General features: G+C 42.3%; 1 protein-coding gene across 4 annotated transcripts in view; it reads right to left on the bottom strand.

Moving 5' to 3' along the window:
* Positions 1-25,792, bottom strand: part of PRKG1 (protein kinase cGMP-dependent 1) — a 2,834,149-nt gene that overhangs the window by 294,480 nt on the left and 2,513,877 nt on the right. For all 4 annotated transcript variants that reach the window (XM_069611305.1, XM_069611306.1, XM_069611303.1 and 1 more), the window contains exon 9: positions 5,722-5,796. In XM_069611305.1, the coding sequence (XP_069467406.1) occupies positions 5,722-5,796 (75 nt within the window). The remainder of the gene's footprint in view (positions 1-5,721; positions 5,797-25,792) is intronic.

Here is a 25,792-nt window from a genome sequence, read left to right as displayed (position 1 = left end):
CGCCATAGGCATGCCGCAGGACCCAACCACTGAATCTGAATACGGATACAGTGTGTGTAACATACACACTGATTATGGTAAGTAGACCATGGAGAATAGATGTTTCTTAGCAAAGCAGCATTCCAAAGGTAATATCATAACAATTTGCTTTGCGGGCACCTTCCATTTGTATTGCAGATGGATTGAGAATTCGATCAAGCATTTCAAAAAGGGAAGATTTGCCACATTTCCTTTGGAATTGCTGTAATGTAGCAATTCTTGGACAAGATATGGATTACCAGGTAAAGATAACACAACAGATCATTTATTCTTTTAACCAAATTGTAGATTTACAATACCAGATCACTTGAGACACTTGTACTCATGGGACAACAATTCCTTTAGTAGATGCTATGATTGAATACAAGATTGTCTACCAGCACAAGCAGATTAAATAGAATTGGAAACTCCTTATGATTTTGAGATACTACCCGACAGTAACAGTTATGCTTGAACAAGTAACCATTTTAGAAATTGAGTATTGTTGCAAAATTGGAACACATACTTCAACTATGTCAGAAGCTTCTCTAACAAGTTGATAGATGTCAATGCATTAATTTGTAAATATGTGTGATTCTCACAAGAGGGTGAAGGTGGGTGATAGTGAGGATCACTAAATGTTTGGAGAACTCAAACATGCCCAAATGGGGGTTTCAATTGAACAAAAATATGACCTGCCTTGAGGGTTTTCCCACAATGGGTTCAAAGTGCAGACTGTTTTAACAGTACTATAACTGCGCCTGTGGGCCTTGACAAGATTGTAAGCACATACTCAACTAAGACAGTATGGGGATATAAAGTCTCAAAGATATGGAAACTGACAACTAAACACTCATGCCTAAGCAATTTGAATGACGATAGGGAGGATGTTGGATTGATTTGGAACTACTAAACTAACAATATCTAGGATATAGATTAAAATATATTTGTGTAAGAAGAATATCGACATCATATTATTGAGGTTGTGTTTTTTTCCACCCTTATTCCCTTTATAATCCCTTTCCCTCGTTGCTTTCCTTTTCCCCCTTTTTCTTGTTATTTTGAATTGCTTTCATTTTCATGTGATATTTGTGAGTTTCGGAATCATGGACATACATAAGCTTTGGTATTTTTGGCTACCTTTTGATCCAACATTATAATGTGCATTGGGATTAATTGAATGTGGTTATTGTATATTTTGTGCAACAAAACAATTGTTTATTACTACTAAATTATGATGTATGATGATACCATCCCTGATGAAGACCTTGTTGAACTGATATTTAAATCTTGAGATTTTGAGATCAAAATATTGTAAAACAGTAAAATTACTCTTGAGACTTTTTTCAATATGCATTTAATGGGAGATAAGGAGTGCATGGATCGTAGCTAAAGCATGGAATTTTGTTATATATGGCTGTGGGCTTAAGCCAATTGCTCAAATCCATGCATGCACCCTCTGAGTAGTCTAATACTTGAATCTAACTCAACAATAAAACATAGAATGCATAGGTAGCTAGCTCGACCTGATAGCAGCCCTCAAAACACATACAACTAGTATCATGCTTCGTCGTGTCTTGCGATTGCCATTACAATAGAATTCTGATCTAAATCGAATTGTACTATCCTGAGGTCTACACTCATGCTTACCAATAACATCACATTTAGGAAACATGCATCCCTACATCAAAACCTATCACAATTGTTTTTCTCTCTAATTTTGGTCATTTTATTCTCTTATTTAATTTCTCACTCCTATCACCTCCCCCCCTGAACCGACCCCTTCCTTTCCATAGGCCTTATAAATCCCTGGCAAGGTCACAATATACTACCTGTTTAACAATTCCAGGCACTGTAATGCAACTATGGTGGGTAATGGGTGCAATATAAATATACGATACCATAACATAAATTAACATAATGGTATCTCAATATTATATTTTAGCTCTTAATTTCTGAACCTCGCAGCAGAACTAAGGTACACGTTTACCCTCTGCATTCTGCATGACTGTCAAGTAAACCTGACACATCTGGATTTCTCACTTTCTACAATTGCCCTTGCATGTGTACACATATGATTCACTTTGCATTTACACTGCATGCAAAATGAAGCATGGCCCTTAACTGTAGACAGTTGTTCTAGGAGATCATACACTTTGTCCCTTCAACCTTTCCACCTATAGTACTGCTCACTTAGCATACAGTTGAGTCCCACCAAATATCTGGTACAGTTGTCACATAGTCTCTTCATAGTCAATAATAAATAATAAAACTCACAGTCAACTTCCCAGTGTTTGAATAGATTCTGAATTTGCCATAATTGGGCCAAATATAGCTGTTGGCAGCAGAGCAGAGGATCCTTTTACTGTTCACTGACACACCTGGAATTCCCTTTCTATTCCTTAGGTGATGTCTAAAAAACTGACCTCACCACAGTGATTCTGTGCATTGATTACATTTGTGCTCAATGAGCAGCTTCAATGAAGCAAACCATTTTGGCAGCATTCCTCAAAAATCCCGATATCGATCTGGCCAATTGTCAACCAATCTGAACTTTTACAGAATAGTCTGATGTGAAGAGATGATTGTATCAACTACCAACTTTCTTAGAAGGTTTGTACATTTCTCAATCAATAGTCCATGTTCAAGCCCACCTGTGGACTGCACTGGTACAAACTGGAGGTGCCACTCCCCCGGTTTATCTGGACACGGATGAGTCTTCAGCATTTGTTATGGTAGACCCAGCGCTGGCTCAAGGTGTGCTCAGGAGGTGCGGCCGCACAAGGGCACACCGAAAAATCTCGCACAGGGTTCTAGCAGACGTGGGGCCGACACTGGCTAGTCCTATCAGTGATATTTCATACAAGGAATTATGCTATCCACTTTCAATGGCTATGAAACTGTATTTACAAGGCCAACAGTTTTTTGGCACAATTGTGCATGCACAAATCCAATTTGTTCATTCCGGTAAAACTTTATATCGGGATCACAAAACCCCATTAAAGCACAACATGACAATATAGTACAGAAGTATAATTATGCTATTCTTGGCTAACAATACCAAAGCAAATTAAAATCAATTAGCCAGACTTCCACTGCTTTCTCCTTCATGTAAAATGTGATGCACACACATGCTCATGAATCTTAAATGGCATCCGCTCATAATAAATATACAAATGCTGGTCTGCATTGGTGGAAAACAGCTTCCCTTAACATTGGTAGGAGAGTCTTTCTTCTTATGTCCTATTATTTTGAGCAGAACAGAATAACGTGCAGAGTGCCCTCCACTTCTGAGGGGCAAACAAACCAAGATGCTTTTCCCCAATCTAGGCCCCAAAACAGAATTAATGTATAAACAATTAAAACCTTTCCTGGTAATTAACACCTTAGATTAAAAGAAAATGGGGGCCAGTCCAAATATGTTTGTAGGCCATTTGAGCATGAGGTAATTTCTAACATCCAGTTGTAACCAATTGGGCGTTTCCTCTCAGTGCCCGATAGTTTCCCAGTATCGCTGTTGCAATGTTCACAATCAGTGCTTTGTTGAGACTCTGAGGACCCTTGAGAGAACCAAGAGACCAGGGTGTTGCTAGGTCTGAAAAAGATCTGGGGCTTTGAAAATGCCGGGACTGTCGGGATTCGGGCTAGCTAGCCTTTTGGTTGTAGCCCCTGAGCCTCTATCTGGGGATATTGCCCCCTCAGCTCCCCCACCCCCATCCCCAGCAATACCTCTGCAAGATACCTTATCCTGTTGAGTTCCATGGTTCTATGGTTTACCCGGGGAAGCGCACAAGCAGTGCCACTTTCCCAAATGTCTGTGATTACTAAGTGACTTCCTGATTCACAGAGCGTTTTCCAATGGGGTTTTGCCATTATAAAACGCTTCTGTGAATTAGACCCAATGTGTCTCTGCATGAATCCAGACATTTAATAATAACAGCACAGGGCTAATTAAATTGTCTTCTATGTTTTGGGTGGAGGGGCTATTTCTTTATGGGTGGCATATTAAGGAGCAGTGCTGGGGAGACCCATTAGTGTTTTCCAAAACACATTTTAATTTTTCTCAAACCTCGAAGGCAGAATCAAGGAGGGACACTTATTTTTCTTCTCCTCGTAGGTTACTAGCATCCATTTAACCAGCTAGGGATTACAATTGTTTGCAAAATTCCCCAAAGTGTTTGCACCCTCCTTGCCCACTGCCTTTCCCTATGTCCGAAGCTTGCAGGAGTAATTGCCCTTTGGCACGTGAGATTGGGCAGCACTCCCTTCATGCCTGTAACCTCCAGCCATTACCACTTTAGTGCTAGCTCTAATGCGCATGCGCTTTCCCTGCATTTACTCTTATGCTAATTAAATCGATCCTTTACAAAGAGGCATGCACATGCACACACATACCAAAGTCTTGCCCGGAAGGACCTTCTCTACCCATGATCTTCTCATTAGTCAAGGTGAACCCTTGTCAGAACGAGAATCAATCAACTTTCTGGCTTAAGAGTTATCTCTCGACCATATTTTTCTCTCTCTATATATATATATATATTGGGCCAGTCACTCATAGGATCAAGCAACACTAGGCCTCCACACAGAAAATAAATACAGCCTAGAAAATATGCTATTCACCATTTAAAATAAGATCAAAATAAGAAAAACAAAAAACCACAACTTCAAAATCAACAGCAGCTGCTACCTGAAGCGCAGGATAATTGCTGTCACCAAAAGCTCAGGTGAGGACGTGGAAGTGTTCATTAGCGCAGAAGACCTATACGTTCAAAGTGCACGTGTAATGCCCAGCCACACTTTCACTGCTGCAAATGAGGACTGTATCAGGAGTCAAGGAGATGGGGGCAGAGACCACGCATTAAGTGCCCGCTGACATGGAGCTGGCCTGGCTTCTATGCGATTTTCTCATGTTTTTCTCCCTAAACCCCCACGGCCCCCACATATATTGTCAGCAAAATAATATGGAAACAAACTCAATGAAATCTCCCATTCTCGCCTGCCTACATTTCACAAGTTCAAATCCTGGCAGGCCCGACTCTGCCCTTCAAGATCCATACATTGAATTGAGTAATAACACTTATTGTTACAGTGCTTAGAAGTGGAAGGAATCTGGCAAGACGTGTTATGTAAAACCCTGAAATGACTGTAATGTATTCTGCCAGTCTTTGTTGTACCTGGGGCTGTAATGCAATAATACTGGACACAACATACACTATTTCCATTACTAGGCGCTAGCTCCAGCCACCATCACTCTCACTGTTGGTAATATGTATGGGAACATGACTGCTCCTGTGACTACTGCCTGCTACTGACATGTTTCAGAGGTCGAGCACTCACTTCGGCTAAGGCGCACATCCCACAGCACACTGTCTTTGCGTTTATCCTGTACATTAACCTCTTCTCTGTCTATGGGTGCTCCTGTCTTCAGCTTTCCGAAGCATTCTAGGCCCTGGTAAGTGCTGTGCAGTACATCAAAATACATAAGAGGAACTTTGCAAAAGTAGGGAGCTCAAAAACGTCAATTTAATAGTATGATGCCCATAAATAAAAATGATATCCCTGCATGAAAACATATCAAGACATGCAGCAGCCATCCTAGGCGTTCTGAGATTACTATGGTGGTGGTGATTTGGCACAGTATGAAAGAAATGAAAGAAATGACGTAACATGACAAGACCGGCATGTTGGTCTCATGACACTTACTTTGCTTTAGCTTCTGCATCTTCATAGGCCTTGTTGGTAACATCATCAAGACCCCCGATTAAATGCTTGAAGGAGCTGAAAGAGAAGACAAGGTGGCATTAGTAAAGCGTATCTATCCTTCGAGGACGGAATCCCAGCACCCCAGCTGCCACCATCCACCAACTGTAAGAAACGGAAACAGCATGCATTCAGCCCCGCTGCACGTGACCAACATATGCGTATTTGCAATACATGTAGACATTTTTTACTGTATATTACTTTTGCAAATTGGTGCAGAAAATGCTTATCTGTGGAAGACAATGAGTTGTGGATTAACAGCACGGAAGACAGGCTAGGCATGCAAGTTGACGTAATGGTTATCGGTGCATGGACGAACTGAGCCTTAAGATGACTTACTGGACCAGCTGGTCGTTTTTGTCTATGCTACCTGGTGTAAAACCTACAGGTCATCTATGGCCACAGCAATATAAATAAATATATATATATGTTTATATATATGTTTATATATATATTCATACATGGAGCAGGATTATACTATATGCGTGGCTGGGGCATTACAATTTACTCTGTGTGGCTTCCTCTTTACATTTCTCACACCTCTCTATGCCTCAGGAGAAGTGCCCACAGTTCACTATGATGGTGAGAAGAAGAGAGACAGCGATCAGTGGTCGAAGTGAGCAGGAACGTTGGGGAGCCATGTTCCTCTACTTCTATTTGTTTACTGTTAACAGCTCCACTACTTTTTGCAACCATTTTCACCATTCTGGAATTATTCTTCTTGAAGTTAAATCACACTTCTCCACTTCACCACTGGATATCAGTCACAGCTCAATTGCAATCTATTTCAACTCGTTTGGCTGTCAAACAGCATGACTGCAAGCCGTGAAAGATGTGTTGCACGTTGCTCCTTTCCTTCCTCGTCCCCCACCCGAGTCACAGCTCCACTACTTTTTGGGTGCACTTCTATCACTAACAGTACCACCAAACCCTTGGAAATGGGCCTACACCTTGCCTATCAGTGCATACAGGAAAGGCCTGGGTAGCCCATTACTTCTTCTGCTATCCATCCACACTTCCAGCCCTTACCCCTTGCAAGCATTTCAAGATGAGAAGGGTCAGTATCGACCGAATCCAAGCCGAATGCTTTCATTTTCTCTAAGCCACCTAGAACCTGCCCAAATGAAGAATGCTAGACTGATATTGTGTTTCCATTAGGGCTCCAATTGAACAAACCAGCGCTATTGAAACATCAAGTCACGTGCAGAACAGAGCTTATGGTTGGGACATAATTGGGGGCAAGGGCTGCAGTACCAGAATGAAGGAAGCATTACCAGATGGTGGAGTCTCTGTACTGTTAACAAAATGGCCAGGGGAATTGGAAGCTAAGATGAGTAAGGTGACAAGCCATAACAAAAAGGGAAAAGTAAAGGCAAAGGAAACTGGATATGGAAATAATACAGCATACAAGAGAAAGAGCGATGTGAGGGTGGAGCCTTCCGGTCAATCTAGTAAGGGAAAAGGAAGCATTTATTATGAAGGTGAAGAGTTCGACGACATTACACCACATGTACACGAAAGCAGAACAGCAGCAAGTGAGCTGAGGAGCCAATGAGAAAGGCAAGTGGATCCTAGGGAGACATGTGCACAGCGGGGCAGGGGGGCAGGGATCAAGAAATGTCATAGTGGCAGGAAGTGAAAAGAAGAGCAGAGTAAACGATGAGAGGAAGATAGTTAGCAGCAGCAATCATAAGCCATTTACGGATAAGGGATGCAAGATTAAAAGCAATATAAGACCTTTGTCAAATGTGGAAGCAATAAAGAGAATGTGAAAAACAAATTGAGGAGAAATTGGTTAATGAAGTGGGGAAACCCCAAACCTACTAGGAGTGCATACTATGACTCAGTGAAGTGTAGCATAGTGATATAATTTTGTGAAGTTTTTATAAAACTAAATAAATAAATAATAATAATAATAATAATAATAATAATAATAATAATAATAATAATAATAATAATAATATAGTGAATTAGAGGTGGACCAAGTATAACATAAATATCAGAGAAAAAAACTATTAGAAAGGGTCATTAGTACGGGTAAGTAGATCGGGGAATAGATGTTTCTATCAGGTTGATAACAGTGCGTCAGGGAAAGAAAGAGGTTGGGAGGTTGAAAAAGGCGAAGGGAAAAAACAACAAAGAAGAAAAGAAAACATGGAGAGGATTAGTTAGATGCAGAGTAGCGCCAAATGTCTTACTGTATTTTGCATAATGTAGGTAACTGCTTCAGAAACACTTTTCGCATCTTGGTACTGTTCCCACTGAAGATGGTGAAAGTTCAACTGAAGGCGCTAGTTCTTACAGAGAAGCAACTTCAAACATGCTCTAAAGTGAATGTACGCCTGCGCTTACGTTACCTCAGAAATAGCTGACATCTACCAGACTTCGGTCCAATTGCTCACAACATGAATGCAAAGGCTTTAAACAATGAGTTCTAAAATATGATCTCAATGTTGTTCAGGTAGCCTGGAACATTTTGGGAGTAGCAGGCTTAGCATACTGCAGCACTCGCTGTATTATTAACATGTTGGTGACGAGCCAATTTAGGGCAACGACTCTTGACTGGAGCTAATTTGAGAGTCATACTGGCGAGCTCCGCGGGGAAAAACTCAGGGGTTGGTTGAGGGGAATTACGCCACCAAGATGAAGTGTGGAACCTTGTTGACAACTGTTAAGGGACCTCAATTCAGCACTCCAACTAAGTCAATGCTGAGTCTGGGATGCCCTTCATTATATATTTTTATGACAAGTTCATGGATCTGGATGATACACCCTTGCATAACAACACTCTCTTTGAATCCCCCTGACCTCACTGAGCCAAGAAGTAGGTTTGTTTTGCAATTTAACAGGTTTATTGGAAAATTAAACAATATATGTATATCACACATTTATGAATAAATTAATATTTGATAGTACACCTATGAATATAAGGTTGATCAACAATGGGTAATGTTACAATTGCACACTCTTTTCAATTACTTAGGAATGAGTATAGAAAGGAAAAGGTAGCAGAGAATACTTTTATGGTTTCAAGGAAATATAATGATGGAACAGAACGCAACACAGGAAAAACCTTGATATGATTTCAACAAAAGACAATGTAATCACTTTTCCCCCTGTTGGCAATTCACTCCCCCCCTATGTAATGTAAAGAGATGGAAGGGGAGCACACAGTTTTCAGGGATACAATCAAAATGCAATTCAATGTTCAATTCCCCCAGCAAGCTTAGAGCACAGGGATGATTTTAAAATACAGGCAAAAATACTTTAAATGTGGTTTTTAAAGAAGTGAAAATATGCTAAAAATGATTTTAATTCCCTATAGGAGATTCAGGATAGGCGATAGCTACTTAAGATTGGTTCAGGTCAACCCTATCAGTGATTCATGAGGGATTACCAGGTTGAAAATGGATTTCAGCAATGCAAGCAAGAGACAGCTATTTTTTGACAGGTGAAGAAGTTTGAGCTAGTTTTCAATTCGCGGCACTTTTTCCGATTTTGTGGAGATAGATTTTCAGAAGTAAAATTAAAGTTTCAGAATGACAGATGCGCTGTGGAAGGTTTTGGATCAACAGGATGGACACACAATTATATGATGCAGTTCTAGATAGGTGGACATGGTTTGAATTAGATTATTTTAAACTAGGAGATTGGTTTGCACAGTTCTGGCTGAGTACTCACACTATAAATTTGAAATAGGCCGTCAAGGTCTGGTCAGGTCTGCTCTCTTTGGTACTGGTTCTGCTCACAGCGATCTGGTTTGGGTCTGCTAAAAGTTCTTGGCACTGCACAGCAGTCTGGATCTCTGGTTCTGCTGGTCTGGATCAAGTGGATTCTGGATACAGCACTGCTTCCTGGGTACTGGCACAGGGTTCTAGCCAGAATCAAACAGCTCAGCCCGGCTGTTTGAATAATTTGCAAAAGATTTTGAGGCCTGCTGAAAAAGAATTCAGCTGATGGTTCAGGCCTCTCTGCTACAAGTTCTGAAGTCTGGATTCTAAGTTCTGGAGATGGTCCTTCTGGATATTGTCTGGTCCGGCAAAGTGCTTCACAAGAAAGGGGAAAGTGACTGCCTTGCCTGTCCAAAGCAGTCTCTTTTTATGTGTTTTGAAATGGGTGTGGGCGTGGGCATAACTAAGCCTGCCCGTCACAACTTATCATTGGCCATGCTCTCCTCTCTCCCTTGATTGGGGGAAGGAATGGAGTGTCATCAGGCATCAATTTTATGGCATACAGAAAGAACACTCCCCTTGTAAATTTGCACACAAATCTATTTTTGATCCAAATACATATTTATCTATGTACCATTTTTCTAATATTATATGTCCAGTTAACATAATTTTCTGTAGCACCAAACCATCTGATCCCTGTCTTTGTAAGATGTCGTGTCCACTTATGACAGAATTCTGCCCTTTTCATCAAGAACACAACCTCTAAACTTTTCCAGGATTTACACAAACATGCACAAGGAATATGGGCATCAGATGATAAAGTGTCAGATTTTTAACATACAGACATTCGGAGTAATACCTTATTTTCCGCTACTACCACCCAGAACATACACCAGTCCTAACACCTCTTAAAATGTGCACAGAAAAATCACAAGAATAATGATATTAATTATATAATTTTGACAAGTCCGTACTATGAATTATCCACCTTTTTTTAAAATTATGCTCTGGCCCAGAGGGGTGTGGTTTCCCAAAGCACATGGTGGAATTTCTGATTTGTCCACTTCCTCCAACTCAGGTTGCTCACAGAGGCACTGCTCCTCCCAGTTTCTTCCAAGAGGAAGCCATTTACGACCCCCCCTAATTTGACATTTGCCTGAGCCAAGGAAAGCTCATTGTTCTGTTTCCCTGCTCCCAGGTGCTCCTCCCCTGATTCAATCAGGGAGGTGTAATCTCCTTTTGGTGGGAGCAGCAGAAGGCAGCCAGGCCTACAAATACAGTTTCTGGGCAAGTTTCAACTCCTGTCTGGGGTAGTTGCCGGGCAGAATTCAATCTCTTCAAGCCAGGCTTCAGCTAAATGTCACTTTTGTTCCAGTTTTCTTCATTCAAATCAAACTTACAATTTTTACACATGCAGCTAGAATGCTGATTCTAAGTTCAAAACTATGACCTTTAAACAGTTGCAATCTATGTGACACTCAAAAGTAGGTCACTCATTTATTTTAAACATTTCGATTTTAGTGGTTTTAAATCCAATTTCACTTAAGCTGCTGACATCCACAGCTCAGCCAGTTTTGTTATAAACATTGTTTTAGGCTCTTCATCTTTCCAAATTTTGTATGCACACAAGACTACATTCTGCCAAATGTCTAGTGGTGTTCAGTGAGATTTTTGAATGTCTTGCAATGTTTAAAATAGGCATTTTTAGCTTGCATTTCAGAGAAACAAAGGTGATTTCAAAGCGCGTTTTGAGCTAACAGGCACTGCTGTTTTTCCTTTGGCACCACATTTCACTCATGGCGCTTCTGGGCCATCATGCTCGCACTGGTGGGTGGCAGGTCAGGCGACCATTTTGGTGTGCACAAAACTGTGCGGTTTTCCTGGATTCTGGCACAAATGTGGGCTTTTCGGCCATCTTGGATTTTCTAAGCCCACAGCACCAAATGTTGCAGCATAATAACTTGAACGTGGGTCAAGACACCCGACACAACCAAACTACAAATAGGCCTTGAGGTGGCTGCCATCTTGAGGGTGGGTGAACTTGGATTGAAGCTAAATATTAGCATTTCCCTACCCATTTTAGCCCATTTTTTTCTTAGGATATACGGGATACAGGTGGGCACTTTAAAATCCAAGTTAAGTTATGGACCATTGTCTCTGTATGCAATTGTTTGATGTATGCAAGCAATCGTGTATTTGGCTAATGGCATAGAGAATCATGAGGAAACATGCACTGGGAGGAGGGGTGGTGGGAGGAGGTGAGGTCACGCGTGAGGGTAGCCTGACGCTTTGATGCCAAGACTTGTTAAACAGAAGTATGACATGGGCCCAGCGACTAGTTAGATGATATTAGTGTTTTTGGATCTATGAATATCTTACCCAGATCAGATTCTACCTTTTTTATTTCATGCTTCTGGGGGTGTCGATTTTTATTTGTGACTAGCTGTCGCCGGCCATGCGTTGCTGTGGCTCAGTCTGGTTAAATGGAAAAGAAAGAAAAGAGAAAGCACACATTTCTAATATGTTTAATTTCACAATGCTTATGGGAAGTTTTTAATGGCTCTGGCGATCCTCCAAGTTGAGGCAGTTTAATTTTCCTGGCGGTGCAACACATTCCTTTTGTTTCTTCATTACATTTCAGAGCCTTGTAATAAGGACACACTTCATTCATGGTGCCGATGAGAACATGGCAGCTCAAACTATAATCATCAGCTGGGTTGTACCGGAATGCAAGGCGATTGTAATCGCGTGATTGCTGAGCACCGAGTCGTGTTTGACGCTGATCTGCTGTTTCTCGTTGACGTCTTTCAGTCACTCTGAGCCTGTTGCGGTCATTCTGTTGAGAATGAAGCAGATCTGAAGCTGCAGAACGCGATCCCCGTGCTCGCAAACATGCATCCTAAAGTCTAGCAGCACGTCGCTCTGCTGCTTCCTAAGCACGTATTTGAGCCATTCTAAATCAGAAACATTGCAATGGAATCGTAAAATAGCATGTGTTGCTTTTACGTCCAACAGATGGCACTGCTTTTCAGAAAAGGCATGTTTTTACCTGTCACAGGTGTGATATCCATGTATAGTAGGTATATAAAAACACATGCCTATTCGAATGCAACGTTGTGTCAAAATTAAAAAACAATCATTGAAGAACTTTTGGAGATTTAAGATTTTGAGCAAACATTTACATTTATATTTATATAGATAACTACCTTTTATTCTGAGCTGTTGTGGAAACCAATCTCCTAACCGGCCAATGGCTAAGATTAAAGGAACCTAGCCATTGCCACATATTTTCCCTGCAGTTAAAGGTAAGTGACTGAGACTGGGCTAGTCTCCCTTGAACCGCTTTTAAGGCATATGTTTCAAGTCTCCATTTGCTTGGGCTTTGCTTCGCAGTGCTGCATAAGGTCCCCCCTTGTTAAGTCCTTTGTTTACAGATTGAAAGAATGTGCTTTTAATCACACTTGAATTTTTGTCCCGGCTTTGTAAATTTAAACACAGGGAAAAGGATGAAGATCGACTAGAGTCATCTAAAGGTACAATACAATGAGTAGGGGACAAAGCATGGCTAGGGACCAAATTTCCAGCTCAGTTTTCAATAGTAAGGGAATTAAGGGTTTACGAGGTAGGAAAAACAGAGCCATGGGGATTGTTTTCTTAATGTATTTATGTTTTTTGAGCATGCATTTACCAGGGAATCATTTCCTTGCATGGATAATGCAGTTTTGTCACTTTTATAGATTTGACCACAATGATCTGAAGTAACTTTATAGTCTTCTTTTTTTGAGATAGTGAATATTTCCCATAATCTATTTTGGAAACGTCAAACCTTTGAAGACCGGAACGAGCAAGAACAGGACCGCACTAGAAATGTTAGAAAGACTTAATTGTGTCCCCCATTAACATCCTCTGCAGAGTTCTGTTTTGAGAAAAGACCATTTTCTTCCACCCCTGCAAATAATGCAAGCTCGATTCTTTAAGCTCTGCACGCTTCCACTTTAAAAGAGGAAATGTATCGGCACCCTGAGCGCTGTCGTGCCCATGCCCTCTGGCTGCATCTCAAGCTTTGCCTTTAACTTCAGTGACTTCCCAAGAGTCCCTTACATCAGGCTGACTTCAAAAGGCCGAACAGCTCCCCATCCACCCACCCACATTGATGCAATATGTGCAACTAGCAGAAACCGTGCTGGCATCCTACAATAACAGCAGTAAGCATTTCATAAGACAGATGTCTGTGCTCCCTGCCTAGTTAGCGGTGGCTGAAATCGACTCTGTCATATAACATATTTGGTCTTCTGCGCAATGCCAACTGTAATCTCTGCTGTGCTCCCTGTAGCCACACTTTGAACACCGCCGGATTCTATATCACATTTACTACAATCACAAACTCTCCCTGGTGTATAATTTCAGCACAAAATGTGCAGGGCTTAAGTGTCATCGCAAACAACATAAACTCACACCCCAACCATGATACAGCAATAGAGGCCATAATCCAGGCGAACAATGCACCCAAGACATAGCAATAAAGTGTTGCCTTTGTTTCTTAAAAGGATAAAAACATTTGCAACATATGAAAAGTAAACACTGAATTTAGGTTTACTTTTGATCAAATAACTATTAATTAGCAGTCTTGAAATCTGCTGCTACAAAAATTAAAGGACCAGAAAACAAGCCTTCTCTGCCTATGCCCCATGACTATGGGACCTCCTCGTCATCAGCATCAGACTTGCACCCACGCTGCTATAATTCAGAAAAGAACTCGAGACCTGCCTCTTGCAGGAGTCTCTTCTCCTTAACACCTAGGCCATCACGTTGCCCCACGCACCACCTGACTTGCTAGACGCCACTCGCCGCTTTCCTCCACACCACCCTGTAGAGCTGTACCCCCCTCTATCCCCTTCTGTATCCTACCCCCCGCTGTAACTCTGTTCTGTTATCTCTGAAAAACACTCAGTTATGCATCTGTAATGTTGGATACCTCTGTAAAGTGCTCCGTTATGCATCTGTATTTTTGTATACCTCTGTAAGGTGCTCCATTGCTCTCAAGGCTAGGTCTGCACTCAATAAATACCATAATAATAATTAAGTGTTGTCATTATTTCCTTGTATATCCTGGACATTCATTTTGCTGTGCATTTAATGAGCCACCCGTTCAATACAGATATTTCCTTTATAAAAATTCCAAACAGTGGCATAGCACAACATATGAGGCCACCCCTGCGAGTCATGTTGAGGGCCCCCCCCTCCCAAGATCCTTAGCAAAGCACAGGGACACTATACCGCAGGGCGGCACGGACCACCAAGTTTGCCCAATATTCATGCCCTACTCCAAGTGAAAGAAGTAAATATGTTTTTAAATCAAAGCTTAAATGTTTCACCTTTTGTAGAAAGAAGGGTTGGCGCCTGGATCCCAAATATATCAGCCACCAGTGCTGGCAGGTGAGTTGTTTTATTGCAGGGTGTACATATTTGCCACAAGTATGTAATTGCGACTGAGCGTAGCGAGGGAGCCCAAACTAATGAAAACAGAGTTGGGGAGGTTCGGGGGGATTTTTCCCCCTCCCCTGAGAAAATGTTTTGAATAATGGATTAAAATAGTGCAATACACAGCAGGCTTTCTGTGAAAATTTTGGTAAAAGGCCAGACAATTTGCAATCGGTTTTTATAGGGTGTAGGGTAACTCATGAAAAAAGTACATTATATGCAAATCACCAAAAGTGCAAAGGCACATTTCCCAATGCATTGTCATGCCAGTCTCTGCAATATATGCCAGTATAAAACACATGTTCATGCTGGCTGTGCCCATACATTTCCATGCTGGCTCCACTAAAAATGCTAGTATTCCCATATAAGAACATTCTCATGTTCGCTTTGAGATTTTCTTTATAGTATCATTACTGGTCCTAGGCACAAAGCTGACTCTGACAATATATGCCAGTACTCCTATGTAAGAACATACTCTGTTGATTTGGCCATTACAAGTGACATGTCACAATAAGAAAACTGGTCCATACTGTTTCTAATGTAAGCCAATCTAGACCCATAAGAACACTTAACATGCTTGCTTATTCATAGATGCTCAGTTAATAAAAAAGTCATGCTACAGTAAGAAATATACAGGCTGCTACACTACAATTTTAGTCTAGCAAGGTAATACTACTACTTATAATGCTTGCTTTAAAGGCATGCACCCACCCACCCAGAACATTCACACACACAATCACATCCATACCCATTCACCCACCAGTCACTCAGCCATATACCATCTCCCACATACACTCATACTGGCACCCATCCAGCACATTCACACACAGACACACACTCACATTCCTACTCACTCACCCAACATTCATTTACCCAAAAACCTCTCACGTCCACTTGTACAACATTCTCCACACAGGAATGTACCCACCCAGAACATTCAAACTCACACTATCACATTCCTACTCATTCAACCACCACTCAATGACCAGACACCTTCTCTCACGTCCATTCACACTGCATTCTCCAGACAGGCATGTACCTATCCAGAACATTCAAACACACTATCATATTCATACTCATTAACCTACCAGTCATTTACTCATACACCTTGTGAGGAATTCAACCATCCCCACGGTGGGTGTGCGCTTGCCTGGGTTTTTTGAAATTTTAAATGCAATCGAATGATGGTAGATCAACCCCCGGAAAATGTGTGGGGATGATCTGCACACATATTCCTATGCTCACTGCATAAAGTACACATAGAACTATGTACTCTGGGTGGGCACAGTCCCCCCTGTGAGATTTAGTTGCGATATGACCTTCCCCTGCCATGGCCAGCCTAATTAACTATCAAAGGCTGCATGGATCTGCCCTGTCCTTTTGTGTAGCACTGCAGATGGTGGCAGCAATTAACATAATTAACATACAAATAGAGAGTACTTCAAACAGGCCTGGCTGCAGAGGCTTACAAAGGAGACAGGAAAACCCCAACACCATTTCATATGCACTGTGCCAACCTGATGCCAGCTCCTGCCTTCAGTATCAATTGACTGGGAAATGTCATGCCTGGAACTCTGTGTTTACAGAAGTCATCACTGGAAGGGGACCCCATTCAGAAGGTACGAGTATATGGATTGACAGAGACAGAAAGTCTGTTCTTGCTGCAGTTTCAAGAGAGACCTTCCACTTTAATCAGGAACCACATAGAGCTCCGGAAACTAGCGAGACCCTTTAATCCACAACAGACAGGAAGATGGTGGGGCTTATGTAAGGACGGCATGGTATTAACAGTAAGACAGACAAAACTGACCACAGTTCAAGGCTGTTTATTGAACTTCAACAAGGGTGTGATAAACACCTATCTAACCCTAAATCTACAGATGGGAGCAAGCTGCGACCATCAAATAATAATAATGCAGTCCTAGTAGAGTCTTGTCAAAATATAAGGTCCTACACTAAAAAACCTATTGCCAAACCTTACTGCTAAATACAAATAGTGTGGGGTAGTGTTCATGAAAAAGAAAGAAGTGTTCACAAAATTATATGTCAGGATGTTAAGTCTGTTGGCCTCCCTTACCCACATTTTCAGCACGGGACAAGGCAGTTCACTCGAGCAAAGCACATACTCTTCGGCACGGGGATACAGTTCCATTACCAGCATCAGTGCCTTCTGTGCCCAAGCCTCTTTATTTATCAAAGTCTCTTGATTCAGAGGGCCTGATGTACTAAAACAAAACACACAGTTCCTTTCTTCTTATAGGCACTCAATTCTAATGATTCACCCTTGATCCCCCTCAGTCAGGCTCAGATCCCCTTTATATCACACTGGTTACTGTCGATCCCCCTCTTCTGGCTCATATCCCCCTTTTTACAATGTTCAGAGAATTTTCTTTCTCGAGTGACTCACGGTTCACCCCTGATCCCCCTCAGCCGGGCTCAGATCCTTCCTCTTACACAATTAGGCTCCCTCAGCCGGGCTTAGACCAATTCCAGTTCGCATTAAACTATTGAAGAATTTCAAATGTGCACAGGGTTTAGCTTGACCCATTGCAGGACCACTTCAATCTGAAAATTCCCTTTTCACAGTTGCCAACGAGTTGGATACCTAACAGACGTTCTAATGAGCACCCACGTGGCGCCAGACCACTCTGTCTACGGTATCTTTTTTTGGCCTCCAAAGTACAGTCAGTCCTCTGGTTTTCGATTATATTTGCGTCACTTGTCACATATGTTTCACACATGTTTACATTTCTTTATACATTGTTGCCGCTTGTAGCCTTGGTTCTAACACAGGTTGGTCTATTATCAGTCTCTCCGACTCAGCGGCTGTGCTGTCTTTACTTCTGCTGCTTTGTTGTAGGAGCCAAGGACAGTGCCACAGCAGCATACGCTCCTCCATACTTTGGTTATCGCTGCGGGTGATCCCCACGAACCTCCAACACACAAGGCAGGTTTCTTCAGCTTTAGTCCCAGGTCTTAGGTTTCTTATTTTCCAAGGTTCACGAAGGTAACAGTCTGAAAAGGTCAAGGGCACTTCCCTCCTGGCAACCCTTTCTGGTTTCGCCCTCTTTCTCCTCGTATTAAACTGCCATCTTGGAACTGCTGCCTCCTTGTGTGCTTTACCTTGCTCAGAGCGTGCTTTCCTGCTCCCCCATTTATCCGTGTGGGGAAGTGTGATGGAAGTCAGGTGTATGTAATGATCAGTAATTGCATGACCTTGCCTGACCATTGTATTGGGACATGTCCGGTATACGGCTCTGATGTTAGTCTGTTTTCGCCCACGGTGAGCTGTCTGTGAGAAAGTGTTTGTGTCGGGAAAGGGGGCACAGGGGTTGAGTTCCTAAGTATCCTAAAAAAGGTGTTACAGGGAAGGGGATAATGCATCTCACCATCTATGTCCCACTCCCACTACCCGAAGAACCCCCATCCAGGTGATCCTCCTGCACTGGTCCACCCCCAGGAACTGGATCAAAAGTGATGGCCATGTCCTGGCCACCTGGATGGAAGTTCCCTGGGGACTGGGGGTGAAACACCTTCAGGTTTCTCACACTTAGTATTACATGTTTTGACCCTTTTACCTTTTCTGTTGCAAAGCACTCTGGTTATGACCTCATGCATACAGAAGATTGTTAGTGGGGGCCCAGGATTGGTTCATTAAGGACGGCTTAGCCTAAAACAATCACTGTGGCCCATTTTGCTTTAAATGAGGGCTGAATCCCTCTTTTGGACAGATCATCTGAAGACTTTGCATGGAGTAGCAAGAAGAACCACAACCATATGAAGATAAGCCTGCCATTCTGTCCACATTGTACCAAAATTGGACAAGGAGATTTATAATTTGCCTGTGTTTCCAATCTGTTTGGATCCCTTCTGGTGTACTGGAGGTGTGGGGCTGAGTGATGGTTTAGAAACCAATATTCATCCTGGACCCATGTTGGCCCGGGAGTTGATTTGCCACACACCTTCTCTCACATCCACTTACACTGCATTATCCACACAGGCACATGCCCACCCAGAAAATTCAAATACACCACTCACACATAAACCTTCTCTTACATCCACACTCACTGCATTCTCCACACAGGCAACCACCCACCCAGAATATTCAAACACAATCACATTTCTTCTCATTCTCGCACCAATCACACTCACTCATAGACCTTCTCTCACGTCCAACGACACTGCATTCTCCAAACGGGAAAGCACCCACCCACCCAGAACAAACACACACTATCACATTCCTACCCATGCACCCATCAGTTACTCACCCATACACTTCTCTTGCATCCACTCACACTGCATTCTCCACACAGGTACACAGCCCACACACCCAGAACATTCAAACACACACTATCACATTCATACTCTTTCACCCACCAGTGACTCCCACATACACATTCTCTTAAATCCACTCTCACTGCATTATCTAACAGGCACACACTCACCCACCGACCCAGAACATTCAAACACACTATCACATTTCTTCTCATTCACCCACCACTCACTGACCCATAGCACATACATACATCTCAAGTGCACTTCACACATTCAAAATACACTTTTGTAGGAGTATGAGCTCTGAATTTAAACATTTAGACTCAGCATTGTAGCATTCACATGTTAGCATGGGTTTGAACTTCAACTGGGACTAATGGTGTGAAACTCATTACTGGGCTCAAGAGTGTGAATCTCAGTAAGAATTACATAGATGCCAGTGCACAGAGCACATTCTTCAGATTGTGTTTTGATCCATGATGCTGTTTCAATGAACTGTTATTTTATAATACTAACATAATCTATCCTACTAATTAACCCAAGCCCAGTTAACATGAAACTGAATCCCTTAATAACATTTAGTGCAAATTAGTCCATGATAAAATAAGCTGGGTGCAGATTGAGGAAAATGCATGATGCTTTGAAGAAGGGAATTTAAACGTGCAGGCTGAATCTGCGCTAGGTGGTAAACTAAAACAAATTGAAAACTAAAACAAATTGAAGATCTGTTCTACTGACAACATGGCATTGTATTAGACTAGGAAGCACAAGAGAGATGTATCTTTTTGCTCTTCAGCAATGAAATCATGTACCATTTCCGTGGAATGATCTGCTCAAGGGGAGGTGTTTTCCTTGCCTAACAAGGGGTTTGATAAAAAGGGTTTTGAGACAGAGTAGGATTCACTCCACTTCGGGCGTTGGCAGATGAAGGAGCAGAGGGCTGGCTGGGCAGAGAGAGTTCAGTGCTGGCAAGCTCACTGATGCTGAAGCTGCCTTATCTTGGGTGACCCTGTGCAAGTCAAGCAGAAACACTGGGGAAGATGTCCCTGCTAAACTGAGTCAGGTGTACTGCCAACAAATATAGGTAAATATGAGGTTCAGTGAGTGGCTGGTGATGTGAATATTAACAGGTACCCTAGGTTATGTAGTTCACTTCATTTTAGGTGCTGTATTAGAGATTCTATTGTTGACGTGCATGTAATACTGTGTTTATATTTCTCAGTCTTACTGTGTTTTTTTACAGTGTATTTATCTTGCCAAGTTTCACGAGGCCAAGGACAATTGGCAGGGCCTTGCACAGATAAAGCGTTGAAAGCTATTGAAAGAGAAAATGTACTTCATTGTGAAGTACAATGTGGGCATAAGTGTCACTCTGTGTAATTTGCATATTTCTTTTTTACGAGAAAAAACAGATTCAAAAAGTAACATAAGTCTCATTCTATTTATTCCACATTCAGTCCCTTTCATTTGACATGCTTAGGGAGACAAATGTGCGGTACAAAATATCTCAAAGTAAAGTAGTCGCTGTGATCTGTTTATCTAGAGAGATTGTATGAATGTGCAGTATTTCAATAGCATGCTTTGCATTTGTTGAAACTTAGCGAAAAGGGCGTAGTGTGGTATTGCACATAAGGTACTACAAGAGGGCAGAATGTATCAAGTCCAGTATTTTGTTTGTTGTTAGTAACCCTGGTAAAATGAATTATTAGGCAGTTTTCTGAAATCAGTCCCACCACTATAATAATACCAACAAATACCACCATTATAAAAAAATAGTAATAGATATAACCCCAAATATATCTAACACTTTGCATTAAAAAAAAGAAACATTCTTACCTGTTTTTCCAGATTCGGTCCGTCACTCTAGGCCACCATTGGCTCCTCCATTCTGCTTCCAAACAGGAACCAGGAAGCTAGGAGAGCTTCCTGGTTCCTGTATATGAGCTGCTAGGAAGCTGGAGAGGGAGTTGGAGATGAACGTGGAATGTGACACGTGCCACATCTCACAGTTAGCTCCAACCCCCACAGAGCAACTCCTTCTTGTGCTGCAAGCCCTGGCCCATCCTTCACCCTGATGGGTGAGAACTTTCCCCCCCCCCCGAGACCTGACTGGTGGGCGAATGAGTATGAATAATATAGTGTGTGTTTGAATGTTCGGGTGAGTGGATGTGTGCCTGTTTGGAGGATGCAGTGTGAGTGGATGTGAGAGAAGCTGTATGAGTGGGACTGGTGGGTGAATGAGAAGGAATGCAATAGTGTGTGTTTGAATTTTCTGGGTGGGTGCGGGCCTGTGTGGAGAATGCTGTGCAAGTGGACGTGAGAGGTTTATGGGTGAGTGAATGGTGGGTCAATGATCAGGAATGTGAGTGTGTGTGTGTGTGTGTGTGTGTGTGCGTGCGTGATTTTTCTGGTTGGGTAGGTGCCAGTGTGAGTGTAGTGAGAGAAGATATTTGGGTGAGAGACTGGTGGGTGAATGGGTATGAATGTGATTGTGTGTGAGAATGTTCTGGGTGGGTGGGTGCATCCTGTGTGGTGAATGCAGTGTGAATGATTTTGAGTGAAGATGTATGGATGAGTGACCGGTGGGTAAAAGGGGATGCATGCACATGTGTGTGTGTGTGTGTGTCTCTAAGGCCCAGGGAGACTGGGGATCACTAGAGCATCTGTCACACATCCTTTATTGACTTTGCATTTCTTTAATTGGTATTTTCGGGCAAAGCCAAGTTTATGTGTGTCATTAACTGGCTAGACTGGCATTTTGGTGCTGCCAATCTAGCCATTGCTTATTGTGGCATGACATTTATTACTCAGCATCTCTGATAAAGTAAGTATGATAAGTAGTTTTACCTTGCTAGACTGACGTGTTGGTATTGCGGCGTGTATATTTCTTACTGTAGAATTAATTTTTATTAAATGAGCATCTATGATGAAGCAAGCATGATAAGGGAACATGTTCTTACATAGGAGTACTAGCATATATTGGCAGAGCCAGCTTTGTGCCTAATGCCAGAAATGATACTATAAAAAACATCTCAAAGCGAACATGAGTATTTTCCTATTTGAGAATAATAGCACATGTTGGTGGAGCAAGCATGGAAATGTATAGGCACAGCCAGCATGACAATGTTTTTTATGCTGACATATATTGCAGGAATCGGCATGAAAATTCATTGGGAAATGCACCTACACACTTTGGTGAGTTGCCTCTATTGTACTTATTTTCATGAGTGACCCTACACCCTATGAAACCGATTGCAAACTATCTTGCCTTTTACCCACATTTTCACAGAAAGTTTGCTGTGCAATGCACTATTTTCATCCATTATTCAAAAGATTTTCTCAGGGGATGGGGAAGAATTCCCTCGACCCCCCTAAGCTTGTTTTCGTTAGCCCGGGCTCCCTCGCTACACTTGCTCACAATCGCATACTTGTGCCAAATATTGACGCCCTTCAATAAAGCAATGCACCAGCCACCACTGGTGGCTGGTACATTATGGGGACCAGGACCGCCCCCTTCTTTATACGCTAGGTGAAACATTTAAGCTTTGATTAAAACGTATATTTACATATTTCACATGGAGCAGTGCATGCCCCTGTAGCAGAATAATCATCATGGAAATTACGCACATTTGGTGGTCCAGGCCGGCCCGAGGTGTGGCGTGCCCTGTGCCCTGTTAGGGAGCGCCACTGTCCGCGCCAGTGCATACATAATCCACTAGAATATAGCAGGTGTAAAGAGATTGTCATGTGGAGATCAGCCATCTAATTTCTGATGGATACTGGAGGCCCCTTCCTATTAGAAAACAGCATTACTTTGAAAGCAACAGACAGCTCGGATAGTTAATAAATAAAAGAGATGGCGAAGCTCACCCGGTGACAGGCCCACAGGCAACATCTGAGCCGTCAGCATAAATTACCACTGGATCTTCGGAAGCAACTCAATGCCTATGGAAGAATGCCTCTCATATCCAGCACCTATGACCCACGCGGGCTATCTTTAACTTGGCTCCATGCGTTTCTCTCCGGCATCTCAATTGAATGTGCCGGGAGGAAGATGGGAGGCGTTCTTCATTCTGGAATTACTTTAGTATGGGCCTTGCAGAATGGTGAGGTGCACCTACAAAACATGGACCTGATGTTTGGGTGTGTGCAAAACGTGATTAGGTTACAGCGCTTATAACCAGTGACACACACCGTACGGTAATAACACAGTGCCTGCATTCATAGAAGCCATCAAGCCCGTAAGCTAGCATGCAACGTTGCCTTATGTTCCCGTTCGTCATGTTTAAGACACGGCTGGGTGCGTGCAGGATGCTGCCGGCTTGTTTCCCTCCGTGTAATTGGAACATTCAGATGTGTTCGCGAATAGATGGAGTGATTCGGGAAACTGCAGTCATGCGCATGCCCAAAGGTGGACTGGAACTTGCAGTGACCTACCCGTGGCCCTGTGGTATGTGCAGCTGATCAGATGCACTCATTCTTTCTTATATTTTCATATGCATCAATATGAACTTTAGTCTTAAATAAAGTAAATATCCCTGGTGATTTTCTTTATTCGTCAGATAACGAGTTAACCCACAAACTCTAAAAACAGATATATTTCCTGGAGGGGAAGAGCCATTGCAAACCAAACATCAAGGCTGCTGGAACACCTGCTATCAATACAGCAATCCAGCTTTCTGCAAAAGCTACACTTCCGCGCACTTGGCTGTGTGTTTAAAACATCCAGCCCCGGATTTTGAACACACCTGAGCGCTGTCTGTGGTGGTTTGGCGAACACCAGAGATCGAGGAGATGCCCCCCATCTGTGCTCTTGGGATTGTATAGCAGCACATTTAATGGCAGGGGCGCCGACATCTGGTCCCATTTAAAGTATAGGGACTCTTACGCAGATGGCCTTTCTCTGTATGCAGATGGCCTTTCCTGGGTGGGTGTACCGGGACCCGGAGCACCCGCATACTCGCCATCCCTGTTTATTAAGGGTGCTGCTACATCTCTAGTAGGCAGTGGGAGGTACAGCACACTTATTTCTTCCATAACGCATGCCAGTATGGAATGCTGTTCTGTGCAACTTTATTAATATTTATTACACGGCCTGCGGTAGCGGCAGTGTAGTTATGGCTAAGATTCTCAACCCATAGGAAGAGCACTTTTTGGGTGGTTTATTGCTTTAGTGCAGTTTGACGAATCCAAACCAAACTGCAGAAAAAGTATATGGCCCTCTCCGAATGATTATGCAAGGGTTGGTGCGGTTTCATCAAGGGGGGGGGGGGCAAAAGTTACAGGAGGGTCCCAAAATATTTGAAATCCTCATAGAAATAATGGACAAAAAAAATGTGCACATGTCTACAGCCCAAACCATTGGACAGATTTGCACCAAACTTGCACAAGGTAACAGAGGTATGGTCCTGAAAGTATTCTTACACAAATTTGGAGTAAATATGTCCAGCATTTTTTTTTAAATGACCGTAAAGCAGATCAAAACAAATTAGTGATATCTCGGTCTGGTCCGCTGCCTCATTTCCTGATTCAGAGTCTGCAGACACCTCTGGACCAATCAGAGAGCAGTGTAACTTCCACGGACATAAAGGGCACAGGCTGATAGGTCAATTAAAAACGTGGAGTGCGTCAAAACATTTGAAACAGACGCCATGTTGGATTTGCGTACTGCGTCCATAATACATGAACATTGCAGTAAAAACATATAAAAAACACAACATTACACTAGTCAAACTAATTAAACAATCTCTGGGGAGGTGAAGGGTGATGAGGATGGGATGGGATATGGCCATGAAAGCTACAAATCTGTTTTTTCTTCCAATAAGTCAACAAACATCTCAGATGTTTGGGGGCATTGCTTGGATGTTCATGAACTTGGCAAAAGTTCGAGGACATCCATGCATATTTCTGCATTATAAGATCACTGAAACGCTGTTTTTGAATGGTTTGTTACTTTGGCGCCACTCAATAAAAATGCATGAAATTTTGCAATACAGTTGTAGAAGTGACCCCGAATAGTTCGTAAAGTTTGGTGCTGTTCCGCCAAGAGGGGGCAAAATTAGCAAGGGGCGCCCAAAATATTTTAAAGGCTTATAAATGTGATGCCATTTGACAAATCTACACAAAAGTTTGCAAAATGATTTGAGAACCAAATTTGTTTGTATATGCAAAGTCTGCTGGGATTTTATAGGGAGGAGGCAAAATTGGAGGGGGGTCTCAACATTTTTAGATGGGTTATAACTTGATTATAGACTCAACTGTGAATGTTTGTGCAAAGTGTGAATGGATTTTGTCAAGTGGGGACTAAGTTATGTGACTTTTTGTTGTATGTACATTTTGACACTTTTCGAAAAATAAAACATGGACGGAGCATTGGAAAGGACACAAAAGCATGGATTGGCAAATGTGTCTGCTTATTTTTTCAAAGGTGTTATAATGTAGGTCCACAAAATAGAGATATACCTTTGGTGACTGAGGTATAGCCTATGGCCATGGCAATCTGGCTAGTGGCCATGATCAGGAGGGACCGGCAATGGGGTTAAAGTGGGCATGGCCACCAGGTACCGGCTATGAGATAATGTTTTTTG

Source organism: Ambystoma mexicanum, chromosome 8 (genome assembly GCF_040938575.1).
Source record: "Ambystoma mexicanum isolate Mex_15411 chromosome 8, UKY_AmexF1_1, whole genome shotgun sequence".
In the NCBI taxonomy this organism is placed as follows: domain Eukaryota; kingdom Metazoa; phylum Chordata; class Amphibia; order Caudata; family Ambystomatidae; genus Ambystoma; species Ambystoma mexicanum.
The sequence above is the reverse complement of the archived record's forward strand: the minus strand, read 5'-3'. Positions and strand labels throughout refer to the sequence as shown.